General features: G+C 36.4%; 1 protein-coding gene across 15 annotated transcripts in view; it reads right to left on the bottom strand.

Moving 5' to 3' along the window:
- Positions 1-23,623, bottom strand: part of LOC311438506 (uncharacterized protein) — a 369,670-nt gene that overhangs the window by 164,355 nt on the left and 181,692 nt on the right. For all 15 annotated transcript variants that reach the window (XR_014694144.1, XR_014694145.1, XR_014694146.1 and 12 more), the window contains one exon: positions 14,498-14,583. Coding sequence is in view for 10 of the 15 variants with exons in the window: in XM_084522938.1 (XP_084379064.1) it covers positions 14,498-14,583 (86 nt within the window). In the remaining 5 variants the exon portion in view is untranslated. The remainder of the gene's footprint in view (positions 1-14,497; positions 14,584-23,623) is intronic.

Genomic DNA, 23,623 nt, shown 5'->3' with positions numbered 1-23,623 from the left:
ATAAATTGAGATTCTGGTCATATTTTAAAAATATAACAATGTGGATCTATGCACCAAAGTTTTGTATTTTTTCCGGATAGAATATTTAAAAAATAAAAATAAACTTGTCCTTTAACTCTTCTTTATTCATTTCCATCTCTTTTACTAGAATTCAAGTACTGTGACATACAAGGATTTAAAAACTGTTCATATGATAGATTTCAAAAGTTATTGAGATCTGTGGCGTGTCTGCTCCCAGAAGATTCCATGCGGTTTGAAATTACAATATATTGCAATATTAAAATATATTCTTAGCTTCCTATTAAATGTATAGCTAAGTCTTCAGAACACAGCAAACTTCTAACTCCTTTCTGCCAATGGCAACCATTTGAGTAGTCCTCTGAATTATTAATAAATTACATCTATGGAAGTCATTTAGAATGACTCATTAAGCCGATTAACTCCCTGTTTTCATGAGAATCATAGAATATCCCAAGTTTGAAGTGACCCATAAGGATCATGGAGTCCAACTCCTCGAACCACACAAGTCTACACAAAAATTCAGAACATATGACTAAGAGCACAGTCCAAACACTTCCTAAACTTCTCCTTCAGGTCCTCTTCCTTCCATCCATGATGGGTATCATCAGGGTACAGACACAGTTACTAACTTGTCCCCAAATAAGAGAAGAAAGTGGTTTTTTTTATTATTATTATTTTTATTTTATTTATTATTATTATTATTTTATTGCTACGTTTTTATTGCTATTTGTTGCCTGGTCTTGGAAGAGCTCCCAATGAAGCTCTTATTTATTCTTCTCTGAATGAACAGTAACGCTGCACTCCAGCACTTCTTCCCGGCAGACCTGAAGTCTTCTGTTTCATCAGAGGAGCAACTGTCTCCCAAACAGCTTTGGCTGATCTGCTGCTCTTCTTTGTGCTTTGCCACGGAAGGTGCAGCTTGCTCTTCAAGCAGCCATGGGGCAGCCTTCTTGTCCTCAGACAGTGACATCGCCGGGCTCCAGGTCCCAAGGTCCACCGTGGCTCTCTGAGGGGTTCCTTCTGCCGCCCTGGTGCAGCGTCCCAGAGGAAGCCAAGTTCCCTCTTGTCCACTCCTTGGGACTCCGTGCAGAAGAGATGACACCTCTGGATGAGGTGGGGGTGGGGGATGGAGGATGGGGGACGGGAAGAAGGCCACCCTGCAGGCAAGCCAGCAGGATGGCTGTGGATGGCCTTTCAGCTATTTTGAGGGGTGGAGGCCGGGCCGTGCATATGGAGCAGGTCTGGTGCTCCTGTGATGCTGCCGGTGGGACTTGATGGCAGGGAGCCCGGGCACGTTGGTATTGTGCCAGCTCAGCTGTGCTGGAGCATCCACCTCCATTGGTTCATCTGGAGGTGGATCTACCTCCATCAGGTCTTCATCCAGAGGCAGATCCACCTCCATGGGCTCTGCATCACGAGTCGCAGCGCAGCGCACTGCTCCTTTGCCACAGGCACCGGTCCTCCGCCTCCTCGTCGGAAGCTGTGGCCGACTTCTTTTTGCGTTGAGGAACGCATCCTCTCGAGACCCACGCAAGCATGGGCAGCCTCTGCTCCAGGTCCTCTTCCTCCCATCCATGATGGCTGTAAGAGGGCCTGGAAGCTCAGCAAGTGGCGGGCCCTGCGCAGGGGCCTTTTATAGGGCCCGGAACAATACGGGGGGCAGATGCCACTGTGACATCAGGAAGCCTCTGTGACGGTGGCCAACGCATGGCCAGACATGGCTGTGTTGGGAGAGGTGTTGGTGGCTTGAAAGACGCTCTCACAAGGCAGGAGGAGGAGGGTCAGGGGGCAGAGGGCCCCTTTCCCGGGAATGGCTCTCCCTGGCCATTTTGCCTGCCAGAGAGACAGGCTGCCCCTCGGGCACAGGGCCTGTCCTCCAGCTCCCCTCCTGTGCCCTGGCCTCCAGTCCCCTCATCCTGTGCCTGGGCTCCCTGTGCCACAAGACAGTGGCAGCAGTGTTTCTGAAGGGGCAGGGCCTCCACTACCCCCCTGCCACCAACCGGGCTCCCTGCAAGTGGCGCAGCCCCCCATGCTGACAGCATCTGAGAGGGGGCAAAGCACCCAGACATCCTGCAGATGGGCAAGGGAGGCACAGCCAGGTGGTGCCAGGTCTCCCAGCAGTCAATAAAAGCTCTGCTGACATTCAAGTGCTGCGGGAGCCCTTCTCAGGACCATCTCCTACATCTACCCCTGCCCCTGGAGTACCAAGAGGTGCCATCGCTTGTCCAAACTGTGACTGTACATATATTTTGTACATAAACAAAGCAAAAAATAAACATGAGCAAACGACTGTTCTAATAGAAAGGAAGGTAGGAACTAGTAGATAAATAATGATTATTAGAATAGCAGAACTTCTTTTGAAGGAATTGTCAAGCTAAAGATGAAGTGTTATTTGAAAGTCTCAGGAAGGACTTTGAGAAATTGGTGCAACAGAAAATTAGCATGATCTAGTATAACGGTAGATTATCTGATTACACAAAAGGTACACTTGACAGTGTAGTAAATAAGGAGTGCTATCTAATCTGTACAGGCTCTAAAATGCAACAGCCACAAATTAAAGCAACAGGTATAGCATTGGCTCTGCCCAGGACTTCATACCAGTGCTTACACGTGGTGGATTAAAATGTAGTCCCTACTGAATGAACCGTCTGCCTGCAAACTCAGAGAACTGCTGTTCCTAGGGGATGCTTCACTTTCCATTTCATTATTTGTGTTTGCCTGGGCAGTTTTTACATTGTCTTACCTTAGTGTTTATTACGTTGTAATCAATTAAAGGTATAAAATTCACACTTACAAAATCAGAGTGTATCTTTGCACAGTTAATGAGATTTTCAAAACTATTTCATCTCCTTTATCAATTGAAATGTGAACTGGCTGAAAAAGAATTAGCCATTTTATGGTGTAATAGAATTAAATTAATGGTGATTATTTTGTGATGTAAAATTAATGTATTTTAATCAGCTATTATTAGTGCACGCATTTACATGCAATTATTTTCCCCAAGTGTTAAAGGGAGAATAAAGATATAGCAGATTACATTTCCACCAATAGCTATAGTCTGCATTACAGAATGTATTTTCTTCTATTTTTGGAAAACTTCATTACTATAACACCCATTTTTATATTATTTTTTTTCTGCGTACAAGACGTGATAAAAGGAAAACCTAGAAAGAATATTACTATGAGATAATCATGACGTTCTGCATCCCATTCACAGAGCAGCTTTTTGCAAGGTAACTGGCATTGACTTAACAGGTTATTTACAAAGTCCATGAAGGCCCCTTAAAATCCATCCCAAGCCTGCAGAAACATTCAGGAAGTGCTGTATAATGTCTTGCAGATATCTAAAACCTGTGCTAGTCTAATTACTTCTAACATACATCAAATCGCAACAAAGGTGCTGATATATGCAGCATAAATTCTCATCTCACACAGAACTTTTCCAAATAATTTGAAAGAGTTATGAAAATTGTAATAATTAGCTGTTACAAAATACACATTGATAAATATGCAATGCAAATGTTATATAATAATCCACAAATTTGATGTATAAATATATATACTTGCATATTTTGTCTGTAATTTATTACACTCTAACACACCAGAATAAATATTTACTATTCATTACAATTACTATTCATTAGCCTTCACATCTTGCAAATAAATACAAAGCAGTCTAAACTATAAAGAGCTATAATTAGAACTGTGTAAGTTCTAATTTCTATTTTGTCATGAAAAAAAAAAAAAAAAAAGATCATCCAAATAAGATCTCATTTGTTTGAAAGGGTGGCTTCTGAAATTTAGACCTTTAAAAAAAAAAAAAAGTCAAAAAAGATCTTTACAACTTCTTTTCCTTGTATTGAGTGCAGTCAATAATAAAACCAACAAATCTAAGCTATAATTCTGATTTAATAGAATATATAAACATAATGCAGAATCTATAGAAGATGTAATAACTCCTTCAGAATGTAAAAACATTGATTTTTAAATGAACATTTTAGGCTAGACACATCTAGACTTATTAAAAGAGGATATTCTGAGAAAATCATAGGTTTGAATCAATCAGTTAGTTTGTACATTGTACTGGACAATGACAGAAGTAAAATTATGTAAATATATATACATAGTGAGAAAGAGCATCAAAAAGCCAACGCTAACCACTGAGAGAAGTTATAGTCCAACTGTTCATTAAAATTCTTGCAGTCTTTATGACTCAGAGTACACAACTGCAGTGCAAGCATGCTTCTGATTCACAGACAGATGCCAAACTGACTATGTACATTGCCTAAATGCAGACTTTCAAGGCTATGCAAGACACACGCACTCACTTTACTGCTATGAGGGTGGTGAGGCACTGGAGCAGGTTGTCCAGATAAGTTGGGGATGCCGCATCCCTGGAATTGTCTAAGGCCAGCTTGGATAGGGTTTTGAGCAACCTGGTCTGGTAGGCGGTGTCTATGCCCATGGCAGGGGAGCGGAACTAGATGATTTTTAAAGGCTCTTCCAACTCAAATCATTCTGACCCTATGATTCTGTGATAACATTATCCCTTGTCCACACCAACCTGCCACTTAGATCTTCTAGGGCAGGTCACCTTTCCTTGCAGTGTGCCTAAGGATGGGACTCACCCAGGCTATGCCTCCAAATGCAGTCAGTACATAATCAGGGTGCACACAAGACGTACAAGATGCTGCTGGATGCTTGTGTATCTACATGCCTTGACATAGCTGATTGTGTAAATATCCTATGCATTCAATGACAAGTGTATATATCAGAGTATATTATGAATGCTACGAAGCAAGTTAAGAAACCTAGTGGAATTGAAATAAGCCAGGAAAATCTTCTATATTGTTATCACCTTGCTATTATTCCAGGTAAATCATCTTGCCTCAGTTCTCTTAACTGCTACAAGACAATGCTATTTTTCAAAGGCAATATTTTCCCTTTAGATAAATCTTCAATTCTATGGTATTTGGATAAATAAAAACCTGCGCCTAATCTCAGTAGGCATTAATACAAGGAAAAGTTTGTCTTATGAAGAAGACCAAACTGTGAAACAATAATGGGTCCCTCCAGCCTTAATAGTTATGTATCAGTCTCTGAATTATTATTTTTATTGTCCCTGATGAGTGTTACTTTGCATTTCAGTTTCTTTTATTTATAGGGCAAGTGCCTCAAGGAGCAAGTACAAACAAGCATATGGAGGATCTACCAGCTCAGGCATAATGCTTCAGTATGACTTGTGCTACTGTGGGGATTTAGATACTAATACTAAATTACTTCATTATTGGTCTGGAACTCTCTGAAGGCAATCCCAACTTTTCAAATCATATGGTCTTTTTTTGATAAGTGGGAAGAAAACGAGTGGAACACAAGTTCAAATCATCTTATTTAGTCAGTTAAGAAGCTACACAGCACTAAAAGTGTTTTACTGATATATTTATGGAGACTTTCTTGTCATCTATGCTAGTACAGAGCCTTTGAACTAGACATACGTTTGGGACCAGGCTGTGTTCCCTGTATAGTAGTTTAGCACCAATCTGATAGCACAAAGCAGACAAAGACAAAATTTTCAGGGATAGAGAAATGTTCTGAAGAATAATAGAGTGGCTATTATCTCTCCTTCAGGAAAACAAACAAACAAACAAACAAACATGCATGTCACAGCATGGCTATTTCCTGTCCTTTTGTAATTCCTCTTATGTCACCAATACCACGTAACCATGCAACGTTACACATACAACTGCTATTTCCAAGGTATGGGGAATGATTTTGCATTTCCATCATTACAGCCTGTGTCACAGCTACCTCCTCTGGGTAGAAAGACAAGGGGTGAGCAGGCAGCAGGGGAGAAGCATCTGATGGAGTGGGCCTGGTGAGACTCGAGAGAAGTTCAGTGCTTCACCAGCCAGGTAACAAACATGATGTGCTTCCCAATGCTTGGGAAGCCCCGTGGACATTGAATTAGGTTCTCTACTTTGCTGTGGACACCAAGGCAGGACACGGTAAATTATTGCTTGTAAGCTCCTTCTTATAACATAATTTCTTGTAACAAGCTTATAAATTGTAAGGTTATAGTCTATTTACACCAGAAAACTCAGTTTCATTCTCAAAAAAAAAAAAAAAAAAAAAAGTTAACACACTCAACTGAAGGCATGAGCTGCCTCTCAAGGAGAACAAATTCTATCACACATTCCTTTAACAGCCAATAGTTTGTCAGTTTTTCAAACACCCAGTTTGTTTCAAATAAAACATGGCCTTTTCCAAAAACCTGTTTCAGAAATTTACTTTGTTACTACAGCAGTTATTTTAATTTCTACGCGTTCACCTCATTTGTAAGTTGTTTTTTTTAGAAAAATTAACTTTAATATTTTTCAAAATAGAAAATGGATTCTACTTTGAAACCTTTCAACATAGTATTCTCTGATATTCTGATATTTTTCCTCCTCTGTCTTCTTGTGAGAAGCACAGTATGACCAATACTAGATGCTATCTCACTTGAAGGCTAATCTTTCCTGTGGAGTACTGTAACTTCATCATGGCTTATTTATAAAACAGAAGTTGTAATAAGAAACTGTAAAAATTCATTACACCTTACCTCTTGCTGTTGCCCTCTATCTCTCTTAAAACTTGATCAGGTGCAGCTGTTCAACCTGGTTGTGGACTACTGCTATCCTTACTGAGGCACGTGACACCTTCAATCATTCTTAGCAATCATGTTTCATGATTTGTCAACCATTTAATTAATTTCAGGGGGGAACTTTTATTTGTTCATTTAAGAATGAATCTGATGAATAAATATTGAGGTTACTATGCTGTTGTTTCAGCACAGCTGTGCTAACAAAGGATTTGCTCAAATTTAGACAATGCCATGGTTCTGATAAAATGCTTTGAGTGCTTAGTCTTATGTTTCACCATACATCATTGCCTGCAATGATGTTGAGTTATACTACTGTCATATTACCTGGTATGGTTGCTACTTTAATAGATTGAACAGATATAAACTGATTGCCTTAAACTAAATATTCATAGTTTTGCAGTGCTGTGCTATACACTGATTGCAAGTGTAGTCACTACAATAAAAATAGACTAAAAATGCCCAAGAAACGATCTGTATGGAAGACGCCACTTCATATTGTCTTTGACAAATGAAGTGGAAGAAGTAAGGCAAATTTGAATCAGATTTCATTGTCCAGGGAGAACTTTTGTAATTTGTTATATGGTTGCAAAAACAACAAATAATCCATTTTATTAAGTATTCCATATCTTGAAATTCCAATTTTGTTTTTATGATTAATATTTGAATTTCAACTCAGCAATGAAATACATAGAGTATGAAAACAGAAGCTTTGTTTGGGAAATGCAAAAATATTTCTCATGTTCTATTAGCAAACAACTTGGCAGTAATATCAAAATTATTTGCTTTCCTTATTTTGTTTATTAAATCGCGGAACTCATTGCCATATTGTTTTGGATGTCAGAAGAATAAGTGAAAGCAAATGCATCAGGGGCTATTAAACTACACAAACTGATGCATGAAATCCCAGATGAGAGGATGTATCAGCTAAGCTGCCATTCTGATAGTTGCTCTGACATTATTTTCCCCTCCACAAGTATACGTTACAGTCAGAAGTTGAAAAAAGAGTAACACATAATTAAGAGCTTCATCTTCTCCAGTACCTCCATTCCTATGTTCTTAATACTCATTTTCTGAAAAAAAGAGATGTGAAGATAAGGGGAAAGCTTCTGTCTTGCACTTCAGTCTTGCAAACAGAAGCACACTTAGTATCCATAAGGGTTTTTTTTTGTTACTGAAAAAGGACTTTGGCAAAAATTGTCACTAGGATGTATTTTTAAACATCAAGTTCATCCCATCCCAAATTAAACATGAATTTGTCTGTGAATAATATGTAATAAAAGAGGGAACTTCAAAATTAGTAAAATTTGCAGCGCTTACTCTGCACTTTTTTATTAAACATGCTATAGCCACATTTGTTTGTACTAAGCATGAATCTTAGCAGCAAGAACAGTTCTAAACACCTACTTAAATATCTGCCCTTTGCTAATTGCTTTTTCTCCAGCAATGCTTTGATTGATGTCTTTATATTGTCTCCTCTAACATCCTTTAATTTTTTTGTAATTTCCAAAACATTTGCTAAGAATGGTATTTTTCATTGTTATATAAACATATCTGCAGCAAATCCTCTAGTGAATATATATAGAGAGAGAACCTGTATAAATAAAAACCTATAGGGATAGAGCATAGGCAATACTGGATTTTGAGCAGAATTTTTAAAGCTGACAAATGACTAATGATAAATGATAAAGCTGACAAACAATGCTGGTTGTGTTCTTCATTTTACTAATAAGGTTAAGATTTCAAAGAGAAACTGCATCTTGGTTTTAGTACATGTACCTCACCCCTTTTCTTTGAAAGGCTGAGATTCAAGAAAATAAGAAAAATCTGGAATAGTCCTATCCCTCAGGGGGTGATTCGACTGCTTACAGAAGAGTAAAAGTCTCTCTTCTGTGACATTCTTATGCCAATATTAAAGAGTAAATAACAGTTTAAATACCAGAAGGAATGAAGTCAGTAATAACATGTTAACTTGGAGAATTTTGTCTAATGCTTAGGACCATTTTTGTTGGTATTTATTGTAAGCTCTGTCTTCATTATCAGTCAAGACACAACAAAAAGAGCTTCCCTTTTGGGGGTAAACAAAGTGCTACTCCTGAATAGCTGTGTGTGTTTGTGTGCTCTGGGAGTTAACTGAAATGTAACTATGCTAATAATTAACTTAAGATGGGCCAATTCAGACAGCTCTGCTACTAAATGCAGGAAGCTGGAAAACAATGTTTATTTGTTTGTTTGAGCAAGTATTTTCAAGAATCTTATTTTAAATAATATTAAGTATCAGTTTAAGAATGGGAAGAAAATTGTCAAAATAGCAGGAATGACTTTATTTATGACAGTTTCTATAAATATTTTATTATGAACTCAGTCTAGGACAAATACATAGGATTAAGGTTATTGATTTGAGGTTTAGAGAAAGTTTTTTCTCAGCACTTAGTGTCATCCTCTTTGCTATTCCCAACCCACCCCACACTGAAAAAAGACAACACTGGTGAATAATAAGATTCTGTTGCAAAGAGCCATCTTAAAGAAATCTCTGTAGTTTGAATAAATGAAAACATTCTTTAGCCATTTCTAGTTCTTAGTTCTCAAATTTAAAGTACTACTTACTTTTATCAAAACAAAACCTGATGATTTGCCCTTTGTCTGACCACTTTGCTCCATAATACTCACTGTTAGCTCATAGGCAGAATACTTAAAGTGTTCTCTGTTTAAGAGAACACCCTTCGTCATTCAAGACTGATGCTTGTAAGGTTTACAATATTATGTGATTAGACAACTAACAAAGTATAATCATATCACTGTTTAGTAGTGTCCTCTTACAAACCACAGAAAAGAAAACTAGAAGGACAAATTGTTGAAAACTTAATGGCTTCTAAAAGAACTAAATCAATGGGAACAAGAAAGATCCAAGGCAACATTCCATGAGCCAAATTCACGCTGGATACAGCCCGTTCCCAGCAGCAGTAGTTACTGGTAGTGGTTAAGAGCAAGCCCACTTGTAGCCAAACTTTCTTCTCCATCTGTGAGACATGCTAGATCCTGCCTTGTGGACAAGAGCTGGCCTACATGCTCTAGTGGTCTCTTTGGAGAAAGCCAGCATGCAACACTAGAAGTGTTTAGTAAAAAAATTGAAGGTGGGAGAGTCAACAAACATGAACTGCTTGTAGACAAGTCAGTCATTAGAGAGCAACAAAATCTGCCTCAGTTAGATGATTATTTGGCATAGAGGATGGCCAAATAACTTCAGTTTCATCTCAGACTTGTTTGATGTTGATGGAGCTTTTTGTGTTTTGTCTGTTTTCACGCCTCTGGTACATAGGAAGAGTACACAAAGCAAGATAAAAAAAAAAAAAAAAAAAAAAACAAGAAAAAAAGTACACAAGAGCAAGATAAAAGCAACTCGTAAATGGTAAGGCCTTGTGCTGTCTTTGAGTATTTAGCTGACAAATAAAACAATTACATCACAACAGACTTTTCATCAGGACCATTTAGTTAAATTGAATAATAATATCAGGATACATTTCATCCCTAATTTTACTTCTTTATATATATATGTATACATAGGGCCTAATAAAAGTATATGAGACATAAATTCAATTAGAAAAACAGCAAGGCATTTGAATGCTTTCTACACAGGCTACTGAAGCCATCACCCCCTAATTTCAAATCATAACCACTCCACATTTGCACTTACATAAATCTGCTGACTCAAATGGAATAATGTTTTATTCCATTATTAATGCCTTAAGAATAATGTTTTTGTAGTTCAGCCTAGCAATCTCACTCAGTTGTCCTTGTTAAGCCTATGCCAGATATGCATTAAGCCACCTGAGTGGTGTGAAAGACAAGCTGTAAATGAAAGTATATTTTGAAATTTTTCTGCACCATGAAACAGCCGTTTAACACAGGTGTTTTTCATAATTTCCAAATTAAAAGAGAAACAATGCAGAACTGAGGTCTGCATTTGAGATAATTTGAGATAAGAAAATTGAAGATCCTGTTTTTGAGCAAGAGCAAAAGCTCTGATGTCCCTTCTGCCCCGACATGTGTGATTGTCTGACAAAGCTTTGTCCAAGAGACTCATTTCAGACTTTGTAAAGACAAAAGACAGGGTTAGGAGTCATGGTCATGACTCTCTAAGTTAAGAGATGGAAAGTTTGGAGGTGATAGAAAGGCAAAATAATTAGTTTACACAGTTCAGTGTCCAAATAACTTGCGAGATGAAAGGAGCTTTCAAACCTCTCTTTCCTCATCAACTTTGATTCCTTTTTTCTTTAGCAGTTCATAGAGAGACTTAGAGGAAGAGCTGTATACCTATTGACAGTTCAGATTTGAATTATTAAGGTGAACTGAAATGCCCTTGTTTCCTGCACCAGTGAACATCCCAAACGTGGCATCTCTTTTATTAGTGATGAAACTACTATTTTATTCTCTCCATTCCACAGTTTTCTCCATGTTCAAGACAGCAACTTCAACAGCACCAAGGACATTGAACACACCGTATTCAAGGGACAAAACTTCTATTGTGATTGTTCAGTGGTATTTCTACCCTTGAAATTTTGAATGCCACAACCCATACTAAAATTAATAAAATACCTATTACAATACTGATGTATGGCACTGCATATTTATTAATCTGATCTGCCGTAGTCCAATATAAGAATACATAAGATATAATGAAGTCTGAGGACATTCATTAATCTAAGCAACAAAATTAATTAGAAATTAGTAAACTGGAAATGTAGGGAATCAGACTGTAAACCTACTGCCTCCACTGAACAAAAAAATCAAGTCCAAGAAGATATTTGCATGGCTATGAAATCACTACAAAAATTTGCCATTATATGTATAGCTTCAATTTAGTTTATGCTGTTGCATTAACAAAACTTTCATAAGCAATTTCTTTCACTAGTAGATTTTTTTTTCTATATCACTACTATCCTGCAAAAAATAACATTTGTGTTCATTTGGTCCTGCCAAAGCCTGAAGTATCAGAACAAACCAACAGTACAATTTTCAAGGGACTATGTAACATGAAAAAAATCCATAAAGATGATGCGCATAGAAGAATAAATGTATTTGGAAACTGTGTAAGGCAGTAACAAGAACAGCAAAACCCAGCAGAATATATTCTACTGTATAGTTCAGCATTCTGTACCACTGTATATATGTGTCCTCCGAGGCTGTGTATACTAAAATTTTCTATGTCCATTCAACAGCCCCGTAAAACTACAATTTTATCAGTTCCAACTGAAACTATCTTCTGATATCTTGACAGTACCTCTTGTATATTATTCTGGTTATATACGTAAAACACGTCTTCAATAACTAGTGATTCTAGGGGAGAAAAAGGGCAAGAATCTGTTCAAGAATTCCAAATGCTCTACCATAGCTTAGCAGCACCCATATGTAATCTTAAATAGTGATTCCAAGCACAGTGTTTTGTACGCTCAATACTCTAGTGATTTGTACTGTCGACCACTGAGCATTCTACATTATATGGAGATACATATGTTTTTAGAAGCTATGTCCAAACCATAAGTTGCATAAATAGCCTGAAAAACAAATTCATCATCCACATTTTACCTTATTGCCAGTGGCCCTAGAACTTACTGAAACATTCCAGCCCTCTGGGAAACTTCAGACAGCGCCCGTTTTCTAAAATCTGCAAGTCAGAGATATTTTACTTTTCCCCTTCTATTTAGCTATTTCTGTCCTCCTAAACACAGAAGTAAATTAAAAAAAAAAAAAAAAAAAAAAAAAAGGGAAGCCTAAAACTATCAAGAGTTGTATTTACCATATATAACCAATTAATTACTTTAAAATTCCTTTGCTGGGAAACACAGAGAATTTCATAACCTCTGAAGAAGTTGCTGATTTCCCTACTGCTCTGCATTTCACTTCTAAGCCTTTAAAACTTTCTCTTTCAAAATCTCATGTTCTTGAAAATAAGACATTTTATGACAATATGATGTAATTATTCTTCAAAAAATGTTTTCTTTAGTTATGTTTTTGATTTTTTTTCCAACTCAGCATCTCCAAACAAAAACAAATGCATGACGAACGTGGTAAAGAGCAGAAACAATAACTAGAATAAATTTTCAGCAAGTTAGCAGTTTCATTCTTCATATTTTAGCTTTTCATGAGCTAAACTAAAAATTATAACAAGACAAATACTGTAATTGAAGAAAATACTATTTTAAATTTTTATCATTTGTATCCTTCATGAAAAGTATTTGTGATCTCCTCAGAGTCCCAAAGGAGATTCCAAACTGACACAGTTCTCAAGAGCAATCAGGTGTCACTCTTTAAAAGGAGGCTTAAACATAATCAAGCAGGGCAGCTTGCCAGTTCTCCTGCAGTCCCAAATGGACCTTGTTCCATTATGCATCCTCCCTCAGTTTCAATTCATGCTGAACTTAACTAAAAGCCTTGCTTGTGCAATTTCAGGGGTTGCATCTTGCTCGAAAATGGCAAGCAGTCAATCACTCCAGTGAGAATGGATCAAAGAAAACAGGATAAAAGATAGTGCCAATTACACCATTGCTCTTCCTAAGCTGTTCAATAAATCAGCAGCTCGGCATCTGTGATATTTTGAGAACCTCTGTTTCAAACTATTTGTAAAAATTCATTCCCATTTAGCCCATATCTTTCAAGCCATTGAAGCAGTTGCTACTGAAAATGTAACCCCACCATGGCAATTAAAAAGCAACAACAACAACAACAAAACACATGAGGACTTATTCAGCCGAAGTAGAACAGTTTTTTTTACTGAAAAAGAATTTATGTATAATGCCTTCATAAATGTGAGTATTTTGTAACTATTTGCACTTATTTGTAATACATTTTGATTTTGTTACGAGTGGATTCTGAAGTCTTCTAAGCTTCTAATTAAGACAAACTATATGTTAGTTCTTCCAGATTTGGTCAACACTGATTACTTTGTGCTATACTTGCCACTTCTAAAAATTTACCAAGGTGGCTATATTTTGCATGTGGTTAGCACCTCCATTGTCACATAATAGTTATTTCTTTCCAAGATCTCAGCTTCTCTAAAGCTGTTTGAAAATGCAGCCCCAAATACTTTTCTGTGCATATTTCCCCATTTTATAGAATATTAAGAATTTTTCTCTTTGGACTGTTGTCTTTAGATGTCAGAGACAGCCTTGACATCCTCTTAAATGGAGATTTCCTGCAGCATCAACGTAAGAAGCAAGAGAACTGAATCTGAACAATGTTCTACAAACACCCCCCAAAACAGTCCAAATATAATAATAAAGACAGAAAATGAATTGTTAGCAAGACAGAATTAGAAAGCCTCAGTGAATCCATTTGTATTTTCTAGGTACTTGATATTGCCCTGTTTTTACCTCTGTGCAATACAGTGGTTTCAAAACCCTGCCTGATTGATTTCTCAATTTAGCACAACAGCAGCACATAAGACCATGGCCATGAGTAGGCAGATAACTTTTCAAAAATACTTGTTATGTACCCAACTCTCATAAAATGTTCTTGCAACCCCTCATTTTCATGGAGAAAAAAAAAAAAAAGTGTTTAGTTTAAAACATTTCTTCCCCCAAAATTCTTGCAAGAATATTAGGTGAGAATGGGGCAATTACCTTTCATTAGTGCATTTAACAAGAGTTGCAGAAACATTTCATGTCCTTTCAATTTCTCAGAAAAGAGCATTTATGGAGTTTATGCACATAGTACAGTTGCATTTTCCATTCACGTTCTTACACTGTCTACATTGCTATAGTTCTTGAATACCAAGCATGCTGAAAAGATACAATTTTTTGCTGTACCTATTAAAGAGAAAAAAATAGATCATTTACTCACCAAAAATTCAATTCATGCCTGTTTTCTGTTAACCACTTCTGGCAACTCTTCACTGCAATTGAGCCACCACACAGAATCTTGTATTTCTACGGACAAAAAATACATATAATTTTTGATGAAAATCATTGTTTGCTTGTACCAATTTGCACTGATGAAGCTCTTCCTCACCCTAAAAAATAAAAGTAATTTATAAGAGGACATAGCAGCTTACAGAAAACTGACTAGAAAGATAAGCTTAGCAGAAGCCTGGAAAATTTTCTGTTTCATTATGTCTGTTTCATGTTTTATGATTCATTACTGGTGCTTCAATTTCCAGCCTATGTAGTGGAACCCAAACAGGTTCAAACATTTCAAACTACACTAGCCAGCTTATTGTCCTTAGACCATAGCTACAACATCACTACATAAAATATGTGACATTTGGCTTTGCTTTGTTAGAGGAACACTGCCAGATATATGCATTCAAATAAGTATGTTTTACTTGAGGCACCTTTTCAGCATTTGAGGTCTGGAGAGAAAACTAATGCAATATTATATTTTCTGCAGAAAGACAATTCATTGTCAAATAGTCCTATAAAATGAGCAGAAAATATAATACTTGTACCAATTTGACTTGCTTCACCTAAAGCACATAATAGCAGGGCAAGTACTCTGTTCTGCCTCTCCCTATCAAAACGTTTATTGAGAGAGGTCCATTTAATAGGAGCAGGAAGGAGAATTTTTTTTTCCATGAAAAGGCTTCACCCTCAGTACACATGTTAATCTGCATTTATTGCAGTTTTCTGACAGCAAGAATCATTGGATTTGTTTTACCGAATTACAGTGTTGCACTAGTGAATTATATACACATTTTAATATTATTTTAAATCATCATAATATCTAGGCAGATAATAGTACGACCCTTAGAAAAGCCAAACTGATTTATCAACATCTTCTAAGAAGAAGCTATCTTAAGATCAGAGACAAAATTAAAATACTTATTTACAGAGGAAACAAATTCAATGCTTGTCCTATTCTGGACAGGAATGTGAGAGCAGTTTTGTTTCAGACCTTTATCTAATAAAACTTACACAGATTTGGGAAGTTTTGAAACCTTCAAAGCTGAGATGTTCAGGTTTTAAGGATGGGAAGAATAATCAAGAATTCCTTTAAGATGTTCTACTCCACCTTCTACAACACAAAACCAAGAGGGAGGACCTTGCTGCAGGGGGCATCATGTCTAAACATATGCACATGCTATATCTCAATTACATGCTACCAGGCAACAAAAATTTCAGATTGCAACAGAATTAATGATAGGCTGTGGGACAGTAGGCAGGTGACAACAGGTAATGACTTCCCAGTGTTGGCAGTATAATACAATAGATCATAGAGATTCTCCTCCTGCTTTACAGTTACTGTCACATTCTCTACTGCACCTTCGGAGAAGGGATATTCACGCTTCAGTGTGTATCAGCTTCATTCTCTGCTGATGGAATTCACATTTTTTGGAATGTTATCTGAGGTTTCACCACCCTGCTTAGTAGTGACAATGCACAGCAAAATGCACACAAACTTGTTTGATTTAAAACTTAATTTTTAAGGAAATTGTTAGAAAACAACCATGAAAATGTCACATGGAAGGTAGTAAAAGATAGTGAAGACACAAAGGAAAAGTAACACTATCCTTACTCATTAGTAGTCCATAGTAAATTTGTAAACAAAAATATTTCTGAGCATTCATTTGTAAACAATTTTTTGATATACAGTTCTACAACACCTGTAAATATGCCAAGCGATCCATAACTAAAAAAGTAACATCTTTCTGAAGTAATTCTAAACAAGTTTTTAGTGGTATTAAGAAGTCACCTTTCTAAACAGAGTGTTTTAATACCAAAGTGGAAAATGGTTATTTATGCTTCAATATCCATGCTGCCAGGACTATCATAACCATACCTTTCACCCCAGTTAACAGATGCAGATGGCAGAAGGCTCCATTTGAGTATTTCCCAGTCAAACAGTTTTGATCCCAAATGAATCAAGGAAGAAGGTGCCAGACCTGACTGCAGTCAGGCAGAATGCAGAACTATGTACAGTGGTGGTGCTGTAGCAAGTAACCAACACCACCAAACAATGGCACTCATCCTTTGCCAGGCTTGTGAAATCCACATAAGAGTACTTGAAATAGATAAGCCACTGTCAATGTTAGTGACTCGATTTCTATGTTACTTTTGTTGTTGTTTTCCATTTGTTTTAGAAGAAAATGAATTTAGAGCTTCCTGAATGGGATTCATCTTTCTTAACTATTGGATAAAGATCTACTAATGAGCTTATTGTGTGGGATGTCTTTTTAGGTGGATGGAGAAAACTGGGAGTCACTTTAGATCCCTGAAGTTAGACTAAAAACAGATTGTTTTGCTCTTTAGTTTTCAACCTATTAAACACATTTGAAAAACAAGCATGCTTTTTTTTTTTCTTTAATGTGAGTAACTTGGACTTTGAAAAAGTATATAATAGGAGTGCATGGAAGCTTTCACCACATGGCCCATAACAAGCTGACAAATTGTTAGTACCACCTTCCTAAGTTTTTTTTGTATGTTTGTTTGTTTGTTTTGTCACTCATCCAGTCTGGTTTTTATTTATTTTTAACCATTTTTTCAACTGTCAAATCAAACTCCATGTGACTAAAATAAACATTTAGAAAAAACTGTTGAACTATTATATCAGATATAGGTAAATAGGTGGTTTCTGGCACCCATAAATCATTTGGCTATTTGACCATAGCCAAATGAATGAGCTTGAATGAGCTTTGAATGAGCTTTCATGCCTTTCTGACATGGCAGTTTTAACTATCATCTTCCTTTACCAGGCACAGATTTTAATGCAGCAGAACACCCAAACATTATTCCAAAATAGAATTTCATAGTATGAGGAGTGCTGGGAGGGTGTAAGTATTTAGGGCAGGGAAAAAAAAAAAAAAAGAAATAAAATGCAAAAATGTTCTTTCTTAAAATAGAAGATATACAATAGTGGTCCCAATCAAGAGCCCATCTGGTTCCCTAGCCTGTTTTCAGCACAGCTGAAGGGTACTTACAACAAAGTAAAACCAGGGCAAACATATCTGACTGCTTTCCCTTCATACCCTTGCAGCCTGCAACTATTTCCAGCTCAGAGGAATTCCTTTTAATTATTAAGTATTCATTTTAAATTTTAATTCAATGTTTGTTAATCTTTTTAACTGTTAATTATTTGACAAATACCACTTGGTTGGTTAATTCTTGTTTATAATTCATATACAGTAAGTAATTGTAAGCAATTTGTAAGCAATATTTACTGTAGAGTTTTATAAGGTTAAATATACCTATGCATTGTTTTTTTCAATTGCTAATGATAAATTGTCTTGACCAGTGAAGCGTCTGCTATCAAAGTTCTGATCTAATTAATTTTAGTTTGATGTGAAATTTAAACTGAAGCTCTGTATGTCAGATATCACCTTTGAGAAAAAACTGCAAAAATAGAAAAAAAGCATCTAAACTACTTTGAAGCAGTCCAAGTTCCCAGTTTTTCTGTGTTCTCTCTTGATCTGATAAAAACTGTTGTTAATTCAGGCTGATAAGCATTGGCATGGACCTTAACCACTAACCTGGTAATAAGATGAAGGAAACTGTTTTGAATAAAATAATAAATTTTCAGCTTAGTTCACTATTAGAAATATAACTAATATTTTGAAGGCTAACTACAACTAATAGCTCAAAAATAACTTGAGATGAAACCCAGCCAGGGGTGATTGAGACTTCTGTTCACAGTATAGGACTTTTAATGCTTTAGGCTTGTACATATTTCAAGTCAAACAAAGCTTTTATTTTCTCGTAGTTGGCAACTCTTTGTAGATGAAGTCGCTTAACTATCTTCCAAGGTAAATGGAAGCCATTCAGACCCAAGGGAAATACATACAAGCATTCTCAGGAGAGGAGAAACAATTCTTGAGCTGAAGTTGTGTCTACAAACTAATCAGCTTGCTTTCCCCAAGGAGATTTTTCCCCCCTGTTGTTTTACTCCTTCCATTTAACCCATTTTTGCTAGAATCTCTTAGAAGTAAAGGTCATCCAGCCCACTCCTGTTCAAACTCTTGCATGAAAGGATGTTGCTATTTATTGCTATCTGAAGGCTAGATTGTGAGGTGTCTATTTATAGCATGAGAATACGATTTTAATAAGACAACAGGCTTCTAAAACATGAAAGTAGCTTTCAGTTATTACCCAGCTGTATCAGCTGTGAATTGGTGACCTAAAAGTAAAATGCTTCTATTTCCAAAACCTATTTCCAACTACATGAGCTTTCCAGCCTTCCAGAGCTGTTAGCATTCACCTTTCAGACCACAGATTAGGCACGCTTTTGTACCTCACCATCTGGCATTACATTTTATAATGCTTCATCTTTCAACTTTACCTTGATCAAAATAAAATGGAAAATAAGATTCACCAAACATATCTTTGTTTACACATACCTTCCAAAATATCTGATGGAAAAATATCATATTTGTTGCCTACATTGCAGGAACAGTCTACCACCCATAAAAGTGGCTGAGTTGTTCCCTGACATTTTACCAGTATAAGCCACTGAAGTAATAGAAAGAACTATACAAGATAAATAACACTGCCTAATAAAATAATAAAATAAAACAAAAATAAAAGCAGACTGTGTTTTATTTCTCCTTACTCTGAATAATTGGATTTTTTTTTTTTCCATAATTGCAATCTTATTGGAGAAATAACATCTCAGAGCCAAAAATGCTGATTCACTTCTTTTGAAACTTAATTTTAAGAGTATGTACAGATCAGAAGAGTGATTTTTCTTCCGAGATTAATTTTCAAAATGGCAGAGCGGGAGAAAAAACTGTCTGATAGTAGATACTTCATTATCTGCTCCAGTGTAAAACCATCTTTCAGCATCTTCTGTGTGTACAGTTTTTCAATTGCCCACCCTGCTTTCATGAGGAGCCAGCAATGGACAAAAATTCATTGTAGCAATGCAAAATACTGCAGATGTAGGCATGCAAACGAATAGCCACCGAGAGGGTTTTTTTTTGTTGTTTTTTTTTTTTATACAGATATCTTTTATGCAATGGTCAAACCAGATGCAAATAAAACACACAGAAAATTACAATAAAGATTTCATTGCATAAAAATAAGATTTTCCAAGTATATATAGTGTTCACCAACAGAGAAAAAAAATCTATTTTTCTGTCATGTATAGGCAATTATTTACTACAGGATGAAAGGCTGACTAGCTTTAGTGTTTCAAAAGACAGAAAACACATTTAGTTGGCACAGTAGAGCCAAGTTCAGAGTGTGACACAGATCCATATTACATATAGAAAGTCAAGAGCCACAGGACACAGGTTTACTTAACAAGAAAATATTTTTCCTAGAAAACAAAAAAAAAAAAAAAAAAAAAGCAAAGCCCCAAAATGTGGACTAAGATAAAGTAAGATCAATACTGCAAAGCTCCCCTGCTTCTTCAGATATGCAGTATGTGGTAGACTGCTAGTGTTAAATAGGATAGGATGCTGTGGTGGTTTGAAATAATCTATACATGGCAACGTACAGCTCAAGGCAAGATGAATCACAGTAAACAGCATCAGGTAATAACCACGAGTAACAAAAGGGTCCCAGAGCAAAGTACATATTAATAACCTCCCTACCTTTAACTGTGTCCTGTGTGCAGTTCAAGCTTATCCAAGACTACCATATGTACCTGCAATCTAAGGAGGGTAAACTTCATTTTGCAGTCCCATTTGGCAGCAACAACATGAAGTCTGCTATCTCTGGGCTTACCAAATGGCTTTCAGTGTACGAATTATTACTTTCTAAGTTTTCTAAGTTTCTACATTTTAAGTTGTGAGAAATAAAAATTCAGTCTGTACCCATTATCAACTCTAATTCAGAAGTGCTAATTCCTTCTTCATGAGATTCCTCTCATGTCCCTGCAACATCCTGCTCTTGCTTGTCTTTCAAGTATTTTCCTTTAAAGAGGGTTAAAGCCTCAGTGAGATTGCAAAATGTTGAAGGAAAGCAGGTGCCTTGGCTCAAAATGAATACCAATCACAATGGAATTTAGTACAGAAATTACTTCAGGGACAACAATATTGATTGCCAATGGAAGAGAATTTGACTTTGAACAAAGAAAACCTTCCTTCCACTACATGGTAATATAAATTTTTTCACCTTCGAAGCACCTTTTCCAGATCAGGTTAATGATCATTTAAAGGCTTTTGGAAATACACTATTATTGTCTACATAAACAAAATATTTGTTATAAGTCAGTCTCATAACAACCAAATTCATCAAAAGGTGAAGAGTTATGGACTCATTTCTCAGGGCAAAGAGTATTATGGTCAATTTTATCTGACCTCCTCTTCTAAATTTTTTCTTTTTCCTAGGCCACTTCAATTTATCAAAAACTAAGCATTTAGAGAGACTAAAATAGCATGCTTACTGAAGCTCATCAAATATCGTCCTTAATACGTTGGCTGCAAGGAAGCATAACAGTTTGGGATGGTATTAAACTGCTTCAAGAGGAAAAAACAACAAAACATTACACCTCTTACATGCAAAAGGAAAATAAGGAGTTCCTAATGATGCAGTTTCTTTATATAATTCCTTCTGGAGAGACTCCTTTAATGCATTTTTCTGCATCAGTCCAAGCTCTGTCCTCTCCTTTAAACTTTTTCTTGATAGAAAATTAAATGCCATAATACATTTGAAATATGAAATTATTTTCAAACATATTTAAAGCATTCATATGTAGCAATAATTGTAAATACTCAACACTGAGATTATGTGATATCATATAGTCATGACTTATTTTATAACTATGCTTTAACTGTGCCTATACTGGTACCTGGAACTAGATAAGCTCTCTGGCAAAGATTCAGTGTGCAATACTGTAACAGCTCACACGGCCAGAAGGAGACCATCAACCTAATTATGTTGTGTGTAATGCTATAAACCTAACAAGAACCTTTCTGTAACAACTGATGCTCCAGTCTAGCAGGAACAAGCTACACTGACTGATTTTCTTCTACAGTCACATGATATTTGCAAAAGTGATGGATCCATACTGACAAAGAAAACTGGAGTTTTTAAAGATTATTATGGATGAAAAAAATCTTCCTATACTCCTAAGTCTTGGACTAAGACAGACTTGGCGCTGGTACAACCAAAGCCTACCTGGAACTCAGGACATGTCTAACTTGGCAATGCCACTAGAGCTGGCCCATAATTTTTTACTCTTTGTAATGGAAATGAGAAAGATTTGTTCAAAACGCTCCCAAGATTTAGGGAATAACAACACTTTACACAACCTGAAATGTAACAGGACAACTCAGAGTAGTACAAGAATGCATAGCCAGAAACAGACTTAATAGGTTGCCTCCCATTGTTGTGTAATACAAAAACTTTATGACGTGATGATTTAACAGAAGACAAAATGTTCTTTTTGATTTTCAGAACCTATTTTGGTGCAATCTATATAAATTATGAAGCATTCAATTCCCATGTGCAATTTTATCTTCTGAAAAATGATTTAAGTAAGAAAAATTAGCTGTCCAAAAAATAAAGATCTTGGTATGCCTATTGCATGAATACTTTGTAAAACTTCAATGTTAGTGTTCAGTCATCTGCTGCAAACAAACCCAGTTTTTTAATAGATCTGCCAAGGTTTTACCTTCAACTGAAAAGCTCAGCTCTCTTGTAAAAGAATTTGCCAAACTTCCTAGTAAATTTGTGTCAACAGTTTTATAAAATCATCTGAACCCTGAAAAGCAAATTTGTTTGGATGTACTCAACTTAATAGAGCCTCAAGTGACCCATTAAATTTTGTTCATTAGACTCACTGAAATAATTTAAAACACTTCATCCAGATAAATCTTATGTCAGGCACAATTTATTTTGTACCCATGTGAAAAGTCCAGTCAGCAGAAGTTCAAGCGGGATGTAATAGAAGGAACAAAGTACATTAATGATGGCTAGCAATAAAACCTTCAGGAAGTCTATTTCTTAACCTAAGTGACATCTATGCACCAGTAGGAAAACAGATATCTCTCTTTTCAGTGTGTACAAACACATGAATCCAACAAACCTTTAGTGAGATTTCAGGGGGTAAAAATGCACACTTTTTCAGAAAAAAACAGCTGATCCTAAATGATAATAGAATACTTGGATCAGTAAGATGCAAGGAGAAAGAGAAGGTTCAAGAAGAGTCAAGGGGATTTCAAAATAATTTCAGTAGAAAAGAGGATTTCTTCCTCTTGTGCATCCATCCCCCTTCAGAAACCTCTTTGCTTTCTCTGTTCTCTCTCCTGGTCCCATTCCCTAGAGTGGGTGGCTCTCTAATTCCAGCATCCCTACAGGAAACTTCACTACCCTGCAGTGATGGCCTTTCTTCCCATCTCATATCCCTCCTGGGGCTTTATGCACATTTTATGAATCAAAATCTCTAATTATCTAGATATGTCATTACTGAGTTACTAAATAGATTTTGAATTTACAACTTTATGTTTAATTATGTCTTTTGAATTCCAGGTTGTGCTGTAAGTCTAAAAGGCCTCACAGTAGAGGGACATAGCATACTCAGAAGTAAACATCTTAATTGTTATAGTGAATTACTGAGAGAAACCGTTGGCTTTTTTCAAGGTAATAGTAATATTGTTATCAAAGCAATCTTGGAAAGATTTAAGATCTGCTCCCTAGCTCACTCTTTATACAAAGACAAGGGATGAGAAATTTATTCTTTTTCTGCTCTCAGTGATGAACAGAGTGAGAAGTTAGGACAGAAATCACAGGCGGAATGGGATTGTTGCTTTCCTGGACACAGAAATTACTCCCAGGTGAAACACACAGGGAATGTTCAATAGTTATTTTAGAAAGCTCCCTTCCGCTGTTGTTGCTGTGAAAGCTCTAACAGCATTAATAATTTTGGACAAAGGTTATCTTTTCCTGCTCTCTACTCTTATCATGTGGTTCCAAAAGAATTAATGCATCAGAATCTGGAAACTTTTATTAAAACTCCATGAAATCACAGAAGTATGGGTAAAGACTATTTCAAGTTTAGGCCTTGAAGTGTATCCACAGATTGGTAAGGACC

This window comes from Aythya ferina (genome assembly GCF_964211825.1).
Source record: "Aythya ferina genome assembly, chromosome: 6".
In the NCBI taxonomy this organism is placed as follows: Eukaryota; Metazoa; Chordata; class Aves; order Anseriformes; family Anatidae; genus Aythya; species Aythya ferina.
The sequence above is the reverse complement of the archived record's forward strand: the minus strand, read 5'-3'. Positions and strand labels throughout refer to the sequence as shown.